The sequence below is a fragment of the Apaloderma vittatum genome, unplaced genomic scaffold (genome assembly GCF_000703405.1).
Source record: "Apaloderma vittatum isolate BGI_N311 unplaced genomic scaffold, ASM70340v1 scaffold8262, whole genome shotgun sequence".
Taxonomy (NCBI): Eukaryota; Metazoa; Chordata; class Aves; order Trogoniformes; family Trogonidae; genus Apaloderma; species Apaloderma vittatum.
In genome coordinates, this window is record NW_009704111.1 from 35,220 (window position 1) to 45,083 (window position 9,864).

The 9,864-nt window shown below is 52.3% G+C and overlaps 1 protein-coding gene across 1 annotated transcript in view; it reads right to left on the reverse strand.

Annotated features, from left to right (window-relative positions):
• NTNG2 (netrin G2) overlaps nucleotides 1-9,864 on the reverse strand; it is a 42,201-nt gene that overhangs the window by 130 nt on the left and 32,207 nt on the right. The window contains exons 5-9 of the mRNA XM_009864904.1: nucleotides 9,276-9,413; nucleotides 2,030-2,104; nucleotides 939-1,106; nucleotides 404-538; nucleotides 8-84 (exon numbers count right to left, since the gene is read on the reverse strand). Of these exons, the coding sequence (XP_009863206.1) occupies nucleotides 8-84; nucleotides 404-538; nucleotides 939-1,106; nucleotides 2,030-2,104; nucleotides 9,276-9,413 (593 nt within the window). The remainder of the gene's footprint in view (nucleotides 1-7; nucleotides 85-403; nucleotides 539-938; nucleotides 1,107-2,029; nucleotides 2,105-9,275; nucleotides 9,414-9,864) is intronic.

Below are 9,864 nucleotides of genomic sequence, written 5' to 3' on the forward strand. Positions count from 1 at the left end.
AGCCCACGGGGCAGACGCAGCGCTGGTTCTGGTAGCAGGTGCCGACGTTCTGGCAAAGCAGGAGCTCGTCATCGCAGACATTGGCTGGAGGTGGGAGGGAGGGAAAGATGCAGGTGTTAAGCTGAGGTGTGTTAAAACTCTTGACTGCAGCAGAAGCTAGAAGATTTTGGCTTTCTTTTCTAGCTCCTAGGGGTAAAATGATCCAACCCTTGTAGTGGCAGAGGAACACAGCGGGAGCTGCAAACTCCAGGGGAAAAGCTCTCAAGTCATGTGGAGTTGGGAGGAATGGCTGAAGTCTGCTCACCCTACACGCTGAGTTTCATGAGGCACCCGAGTAGGTGATGCTGAGGGTCTCCCTCTTGTCTGGGCCCATCTCACCCCTGCCTCTGCCCCGGGTACTCACGGAAGCAGCCCTGTCTCCAGTAGTAGTTGGGCAGGCAGTCGTCACACTTGGGCCCTGTGGCACCTTCTTTGCATTCACAGTAGCCGGTCTCATTGCAGCGGTCGTGCATGGAGCCGATCTGGTTGCAGTTACATTCTGGCCAAAGACAGGACTGTTAGTGCTTGTTCTGCCTGGGGGCTTTGCCCCCGCTAATGCCCCAAAGGAGGCATTGAGGACTTTGGAAAAGGCTGGCTACATGCTACAGGAGGGGCCTTAGGGACCAAGGGGCTGGGAGGGCACGGTTGCCGGAGAGGCCCCAACAGCGCAAGCAGCCATGGGTGCAAAACCACCCCTGCTTGATGCTGAGCACCTCCCCACAGACCAATGCATCTGGATCAAGTTGGAAAGATATTTGGGCTTCATTTACAGGAAAGAAATACCTGGGCATGCTGAAGAGGCCATAATGGCTGAGGACACACCACCCTCCAGAGAGAGCCCACCCGCGTGAGCTGTCCCACGTCTCGATGTCACTGCCCAAGGCCACCAGAGCACTCACCTATGCATACATTCTCGTCATCCAGCTCTGCCGAGCTGTTGCGGTAGAAGCCCAGGCGGCAGTGCTGGCAGTGCTGGCCCCTTGTGTTGTGCTTGCAGCTCACGCAGGTCACCACGTTCAGGAAGTCGATGTAGCTGCAGCGGTTGGAGTGGCCATAGCACTCACAGTCTGCGGAGAGGAGAAGAGAGCTGGGGAGCTGGGCTGGGAGCATCCTCCCTCATACTGGCCAGAGACAAGGAGCCATGAGGCTTTGGAGGAGGCGAAATGCAACGGGCACTGCTAATGGAGGGCTGGGCAGCATGAGTGCTGCTCTTCTTCACTGCCGTGGGCGAGGATCGGACTGGAAGCCTTTGCTCATAGAGCAGAGTGGGGACAGGGGGCCTCTCCCCTTCACGTGAGGACAGGCAGGAGCTAACCCCCAGCTGTCCCAGGACATGATCTCTTTAAGGAAATGCGTAATCAGTGAAGGAGAGTCAGGTGTTAATTAAGGAGCAGCCTTGTTAATGAGCAGAGTTCAGTTTGGTGCTTGGATGTGGCTCTGCTGGGGCTGCAGGACCTGCAGGGGAGCTGGGCTGAGGGGGTAATGTGAACAGAAATGATGTCAGCCAGGTCTGAGCTTCCCCAGCCCTCAGAGAGGAGGAGGAAGGATGCTCAAAACTGGGAGGTTGTTCCAGGCTCTTGCATTGAACATTCGAGGATGGCAGAGGGATGGGAAGGAAGGTGCGAGCTGACATGCACATGCAACTGGAGGAGACTTGTCTCAGTGAAATGATGACCAGGGATGATGGAGCAGGGCAGAGGTTTCCCCATGGTTCACAGCTGCCTGAGGAGGAGCTGAGATTCCATTATAATCTTGATCTGCTGTGAAACAACTTCTACCTGTTTGATCAACACCCAAAGAATTTCAGCTCAAATACTTCTGGCTGCTGCAATTCCCAAGTGTTGTTTCACCTTAGGGACGAACCCCTACGTACAGCTAACCACGACTGGGATAGGCAAACCCTCCCCATCTTCTCCATGTTGGAGCCTGCTGGATCACAGTACCTGGGTGAAGACTAGGAGCCCTGAATCACTGTGCTCCCTCCTCTTACCTTTATATGTTTCAATAGGAGCCACTGGGCCAGCATCTGGTTTGAGCCGGATGAGTTTTGAGCTCTTTGAGGATGCTTAAGAAAAATCAGAGACACGCTTTTTCTCGCTGTTTAGCACCACTCCGCATCCTATCCTACCACGAGCTGCTCTGCTAGGAGAACAATGCTGAGTGAAGCCAAGAACACCACTCTGGCACTGCTGGCAGCTATTTCTGCACCAGGCAGCTGGTAGCTGCTAAATTTTTCCTCCTCTTCTCCCCTCCCCAAAATTTGGCGCATGAAAAACTCAATGCATGGCACTATTGCAATGCACGGAGCCCAGAGGAGCCACTCATGCTTCCCCCTTTATTATGCACATTGGGTGGTGTGAATCAAGTTATTCAGGATAACGGTCTACAAGTCTGAATAGCCTGAAAAAAATAATAATAAAATCTACTGGCCATGTCCTCAGTTTGATGGAGGTCACACCATCTGGCACCCAAAAAGATACTAGGACTGCAGCTGGGACAAATGCTATGGAGGTGGCATCTGGAAGGGCTTGCTATGGGTTCCTGAAGAGAACACACCACTCCAGCCCGACTCGTCCCCGCCAGCACGTACCTGGCTTCTTCCTGTGCCTTTTGCCTGCAGAGTGTGCTGTGCGCCCTGCTTTGCTCTTCGGAGCCACTACGTGAGATGATAAAACATATCTGAGTGCTGTGGTGGGGACAGGGCTCCTGGGGCCAGCCTGGCACGGCTGGGATATCTCCTCAGGGTGAGGGGATGCCCTGGCCGGGATGGTGCTTTCTCGAGGCTGTGCCACCAGCCAGACCCCTGCCCCAGGCAGAGCGACTGGGGTGCTGGGGGAAAGGACATTGCTTGCAAATTGGGCTGATGGCGTTTGGTGCTTGGGGGACATTTGTGCTTTGGTAGCCACAGAAGGGGCAAGGTTGTGCAGCCTGACATCCCACGGGAACGGGTCCCACTGGTTTTTGTGGTTTGCAAGCCACAGGTGGCCCATGGCAGGAGGTGGCCTTACTCCCCACCCCCAGGGCTCAGCCATGGTCAGAGTGGGCCCAGTCCTGCCTCTGACACCATCTTTGAGGGTGCTGTGCTGCTGGGGCCTCCTCACGTCTCCATGGAGTCCTGTGGTGGGCTGGCACAGTGTCCAGATCCTACTCCACCAACATGGCCTCCCCAGCCTCCATGGCCATGACAGGCCACCGTGGCCTCCTCCATCCCCTGGCATGACAGCTCAGCAGGGAACATGGTGGTCTCCCCTCATGGGTGCTCACTAGTTGCTTCTTGCCCCATGGCAAGAAACCCCTTCCCAAAGCTGCTAGGGTGCCCATGGGCTCTGCTGAGGCCCAGGGAGATCCCTGCAGCCATCCCAGCCCCAGAAAGGTCTCCATGAGGCTGGATAGAGTGAGCTGAGGTGGACCCTCTGAGAAGGAGAACAGATTGTACGATGGTGGGTCATGCTGAGGATAGGTGGGTTGTCCCCGGGCACTGGGGGAATAACCTGTACTGCCCTGACTTTGGGGACAGGCGTGGTCTTACCTTGAATATTCTCAGGAGGCTCTGGTGGCTTCGGCTTGGGTCCAAGGGCTGCTGTGTTTAGTGGGCGCTGAACAGCTTATGATGGCATCAGTTACAGAGAACATCAGATTTAATACAGATCACCTTATTTGCTTAAAAAGCTGGCAAAGGGACAATGGAAGCTCTAGGCAGGTATCTAGGGTGGGTTGGTAGAACTATATCTGGTAGAGGACGTGTTGAAGCAAAAAAACGAAGTCTCCTGGAAATTACAGTATTTAAAGAAGATAGACAGAAAACATAATCCTAAGCGGAAGGTGTGGGAGCTGCTGGACAGCCGAGTGTTGGCATGTGGTCGTTATATTGCCCAAGCGTGGAGAAAAGCTAAATCTGCAGACACCTGTCAAGACTCAGAAGCGCCCCTTGTTTGGCACAGGCTGTTGGCATCATCTTGCACTGATACCTGCGGTATCGAATGCAGTTTCGTCTCTCTGTGAGGTGAGACAGGCTCCAAAGCACAACAATTCCAAAAAGCCTTAATTTTGTCACTTTCTGCCACCCAGCTGAGTATTTCCAAACACTGGGTTGTGTCCTGGGCCCAGCTTCAGCAGTTGTTATGTTCTGCACTGGAAGGGATGTTAATGTCTACGCTGGAGTGAGCTACAGGGATCTCATCTGGGAAACAGGACTTGAGCACCGACAGGCAACTGCTGAAGCGTGTGTGCTGGTGGGAACCATGAGGAGGAGAAACTTCAGCCTCAACAGCCGGCGTGAAGCCTCCCGAGGCTCCCAGCAGGAGCAGCTCACCTTAGGCAGTGAAGCAGGAGACTTAAAGCAAGGAAATACAGAAGGCGGCATCTATGCTACCATCAACACAAGCCTATCTATTTACAAAGTTATTCTGCTCTACAAACAGCCTCTGGTCTTAGGAGATGACAGGATTTCCATGATTCTCTCCGTTCACCCCAGCAGCAAGCCTGGAACACTCTCTTCTACCACTTACCATCCTCATCTTTCATGTATACGACTAAACCCCGAGGCTCAATCCAGCCTCACCAGCTTCCCAGCCATGAGTCGGGCACGCACAAACCCTGAGCTTCTTCCCAGGCGGGAGGAAGGGAGAGCTGCACGGAAAGCGGAGACACAGAACTAGAAACTAAAGTGTTCACTGAGCTTTGGGAGCTGGAACTCGCTGGTGGGACCCAGCTCGGCCACGCGTCTCCTACCTTCTGCTCCAGCCTTGCCCGCTTGCAGTGAGGCGGCCGCCGACGAGCCGGTGTAGTCTTGCAGAGGTCAAAAGGGAAAGCTGTGTTACTGAGGGGAACTGGGAAACAGCTCTGGTAGAGAGTCAGAGCTTTGGAAGACAAAACCAACCGAAGTTTTGATGCCTTCTCAATGCTGGTGAGGGGCTGAGCTGCCCATCCTCAGCCCAGCGTTTCACTCGTGGTTTTGCACGAGGCGCTCGGCGACTGATCCGTACCCCTCCGCTTCGAACTAAGGGAGCTGAGAAACAGCACGGGTGTCTTGGGATAGAGGCATGAAATCCTGGTTTCTAGTCCAAAATTGTAGGGTCTCCTTCAGGCTCTGCTCTTTTTTTGGAAATGCCGGTTTAAAGAACTCACAAGCCACTGCGGCGAAATTAAGCCGGCAAGAAATTTGTAGAACACTTGTTTGGTTTCCCTGCAAACACTCACCCCCACTGGCTCCCTACCCCTACCTGTCTCCTCAGTATTGGTAACAATCTTCAGGTTTGCTAGAAAACAAACCAAAGAATAAAATTTGAAAAGCCTTATTATTAATTTCAAGCTCCAGTTGGGTAACATAAGGAGGAGGAAGAAAAAAAAATAAAAAAATCTCAATCCTTGCCAAGTTTCAAAGGACAAACCCGAGCAGGAGAGAAATGTGATTTCCCAGCCTCGTCAAGGGGATGATAAACAATACAGAATAAAAATGAAAAAAGAAAAAAGAATTTTTTTTTTTTAACAACAAGCTCTAAGAGAAGGTGATAGACATTGTCCTTTTCAGCTGGAAAGTGGAAACCAATTGATATTAATACGATGTTAAAGAGAATATGAAAAAAGCTCTGTGCAAATTGGCAAGGGTTTAATTAGAGTCACAATAAAAAACAGCCCTGGAGGCATTTTGCTTTTTAGTCATTCACATACACCTCCACTCAATCGCATTTACAGAGCCAGGAAAATTATTAATGCTCATTATCCTGAGAACCTTTTTCCCTTGTAGCTCTGGGACATTAATGGATAGTTTTGCATTATGGGAGGGGGGTGAGACATGTTTCGCCCCCAGACCCAGTTCATACAAATGGGCAGCTCTTATTCTGGGGGCTTGTCTTGGGAGCCCTGTTGAAAATTGCTGGTCTTGATGGATTTCTGGGGAAGTGGAACAAATTGAACCACGAAGTCATGCTTCCTAGCAAAAACCATTGGGGCAAACAGTGGTGGAATAGTGGGGAAGGATCCTGAAAACATCCTTCTCCAACATAAACATGGGGTCCCCTTAAAAGAAAAAGCTTTTTTTCGCTTATTTTGAACGTGGGAAAATGTAACAAATGGCAAGGAAGAACTTGACAGGCTTCAAGGAAGGTTTTGAAATAACAGAACTGCAGAAGGCAAATGAGAATAGCACTTAATTCGTCCTCCTTAGGGTAACTCTGCAATTTCCCTTCCCTCTACCTATTTTGGCAGCCTCACCTGCCTTCAGACCACAGATCGTGCCCATAAACTTATTCTTCTCCCTCCTTCACCGCACGACAGGCAACCAGCACGAAAACATTCTCTGAACATGACCACATCTCCACCTTGACCACGGAAAACACCACGAGCAGCCAAAGGAAGCAGATGTCTAGCAGATCCATGCAACCTAGAGACAACCCAAATCTAATCTACTCCTCTAGCCTACGTGCTATGTTGCTTTCTGCCTTGCTGCTACCCACTAGTGTGCGGAGGCATAAAGGAGAAGGGGAAAATAACACCAGTCTGGCTTGAAATACCTGTTTTTTTCTGTGTTTCTCTCACAGGCTCAGAGGCAGTGAACTCAGAAGCTGGTCTGATGATGCTTGCTTATGGTGGGAAGCAGAAAATCAGAGGGCAGAACACAGTGTGTAAATTAGAGGGGGAAACAGCACGGGGATGGGGCTGGGCTCTAACTGGACTTTTAAAAAAAACCATCTGGCTGAGCTGGGCAGCAAGGAAGGTTTCGTTTAACTCTGCTAAGATTCAGAAGGGAGCTAATGATAGAGTATGACATTTTTGGACTCTTACCCAGCTTGGGGTTCTTGCATCTCCTGCAAATGGGCATCTTACCAGGAGCAACAAGGGTCACGTCTTTAACAATTCGTTTCCCCTGAGGTCCAGGTGAGTTAGATTCACAGTCCCTTGGGGATATCGTGGTAGTTAAAGAAGTACTTTACATTTTGCAGGAGTGGAGAGGGAGGAATGTCTCTGGTCAAAAGCAGATCATAATCAGGCTGCGCCTTGATTCTTTGACATGGAATGGGTCTTTGGCATCAGACACAGCACGCTGCCCAGGTAAGACAGCAGATCCCCCAGCTGCTGGGTGGCCCTGACTGCCTCCTCATTTGGAGCAGCCCCTCCAGGGATGGTCTCCATCCCCAGGCACACCACTCTAGGGTGAGACCTGGCTCTGCGGAGACATGGATAGGGTCTGGATAGGGGCAAGGAGCTCTAAGCTCCGGCCTGACCATATCGAGCCAGTGACGTGGCAGCTGGACTGTGATTTATTTACTTATTTTTGTGCCTTGCCATCACGCTTAATGAAAGCATTATGAAAACATTTTCTCTAAACAGGGAGCAGGTTTTGGAGAAGGAATAATCCCTGAGGTGTGTGATGTCTCCCAAGTATCAGTCGAGAGAAATTATGCCCCCCACCATCCAACCCCACACAGATGCCGTCCTGCCCGCCCCAGGTGTACGACACAAGCGAGGCAGAGCGCTGCAAATCATACATGAGATAGACACTAAACACAGCACCCACATGCACAGAGCACTTTCAGGAAAAACAGACCTAAAATGTTGCTATGAGCGAGCATGGATAAAAATCAAATGATCCCCGAGAGCGCAGTGCAGATGTTGACGTGAACCCCTGTCGCTCTTGGGGCTGTGGCGTGAGCCCTGGGCTGAGGTGGTGGCTGAACCTCTTCCTGCCCAGGTACACCATGAACCTGGGTGAGGAGCACTTCTTAACAAACCAGAGGCTTGCACTCTTACGCCCAGGGTCACTCCAACCCCATGGAAGCTGGAGCTAAACCCTCAGCTTCCTGATTAACTACTCAAGCAGGGTACTTCCACGAATATATATATATTTGCATAAACATGCAATCAAGCTTCCTCATCCCTTTGACTGGCTTCTGGCAGCTCCCCCAGACAGACTGTTACTAACATACTGTGGGTGTAAAACGTCCTCCTGGGAAATATCAGGCCCAGAAAGCATGGCAAGGGGAGGAATGCGTGTCTAATTCCCCCATGAGAAGCTTAAAAAAAATAAATGTCCTGCTGTTAAGTTATCTGCTCATTTCCAACAGAAAAGTGAAAACGTTGTCTCCTTGTTCGTGGGGGGAGGGAAAGGGGAACCCCTGGAAAAAGAACAAAAGTTTTCCTCCGCAGGGTGATTTTAGAAATTAGGAAAGGGTTTCTGGCACGTGTGTGAGCTCCAGCCCTGCAACGCTTCTTGTACAGCAGCTGCCTGGGGAATGCCAGAGTGAGGCTCCGCCCTGGGAAATCTGCCCTTGAAGATGCCGCCAGCCTGTGTTACACCCACGAGTCTGGCCACAGGGACTTGGTGCAGGATTGGAAGAGCCAGCAAGGATAGAGCCAGCTCCTCCTCTGACCCCAAGTCCCGTCCCTGGCAGGGTTTAGCAAAGCCTCCGAGCTGCTCCGAGGCTGCCGGCGAGTTATCTGGGTGAGCGGCCGGTGGGGCAGAGCAGCACCCTGCAAGTGACAGCAGGGACAGCTCTCCTGCCTGCTCTGGGATCACGCGTAGAGGTCAGGGATAGAGCAGGACGGGGTACAATTCCCCTCTCCTTCCAGCCAGGCAAGACCAAGTATGTGGTTTAATTACTAGGGTGGGACAGTGAAGCTTTCATTGCTTTCCTGCTCTGCTTTGCAGTGGAGCTGTAAGAGAGCATTTCTTGCAGCCTTGGCAGCCCTGTGCGGGACGATGTTGCCAAGTGGCTCTAGGAGGGACAGATTTTGAAAAACCTTTTCTTTTAAAAAAAACCCCAAAACTGAAGGAAAGAAAGGGAAAAGCATTGCTTCCTCTGCATCCAGTCCTGGCTCCACTTCTTGCTGCCCTGATGACAACAGAGCGACAGCGGAGTGAGAGCCCCAACCCCTGGCATGGTTGTCTGTTGGCTTTGAGGTGACCCCATTGTGGCTGCCTCCCTGCTTATGGGGACCTTAACGCTTCGTCCTAGCTCGTGGTACACATATCGAAGTGCCCTTCGACTGAACAGAAAACAGCAAACCAGGACTGCCTAGAGGCTGGGGGATGTGAACCAAGTTGGGGTGATTTTTATCCATGTCCTTTTATCATCCTACAGAGCAGATAACCAGCACCACCGTCGTGGCAGCCCCACGTGCTCCCCCACCCCATCGAACGAGCCCAGCGAAGGAGCCAGGATGGGGAAGCAGATGAAAAGAGGAGCCCAGCAGCGGCGTGCTGGCCTCTCGAGCGAGGCAGGGAGAGTGGCACCCACCTGGCTGGGTGGTGGTGGCAGGTAGGGGGGTGCTGCTGGTGGTTGTGGTGGTTGAGGTTGTGGTTGTGGTGGTTGTGGTGGTGGTCGTTTTTGCAGTGGTGGTTTTTGAGACGCTAACCCGCTGCGATCGCTCGTAGGCTGGCAAGCAAAGAGAAGAAGTGGGAGGCACTTACTGGCAGGGGGAGGAACAGCGGGTTTCCTTGCCAGCCTGCACACCCATGAGGCTGCTGCTGGGGCTGAACTGGTGACCGATTTCTCAGCGTGGTTACAACTGGGGCACCGAGAGGATTAAGGCGACGGCAGCTCAGTGACGTGGGATGCAGCGAGCACGTGCATGCACGCAGGGGCCGGAGGCTGCGGCTGTATCAGCTTACTCTGTTGGTGCAGATATTGGCTTAAATACTTACAGCCCTATCATAAACTAATTGCCAATTAAGCTGAAAAGGGGAAACGAAGGCACGCCTGGGCAGAGACAGGGTGAAGAGCAAGCGGGAGGTGCGGAGGAGCCCCCAGCCTGCCCTGCGGGGAGGTGGGCTTCCACTGCTCCGTGTCTACGTGCCGCTGGCAGATCCCTTCCAACGCCGGCTCC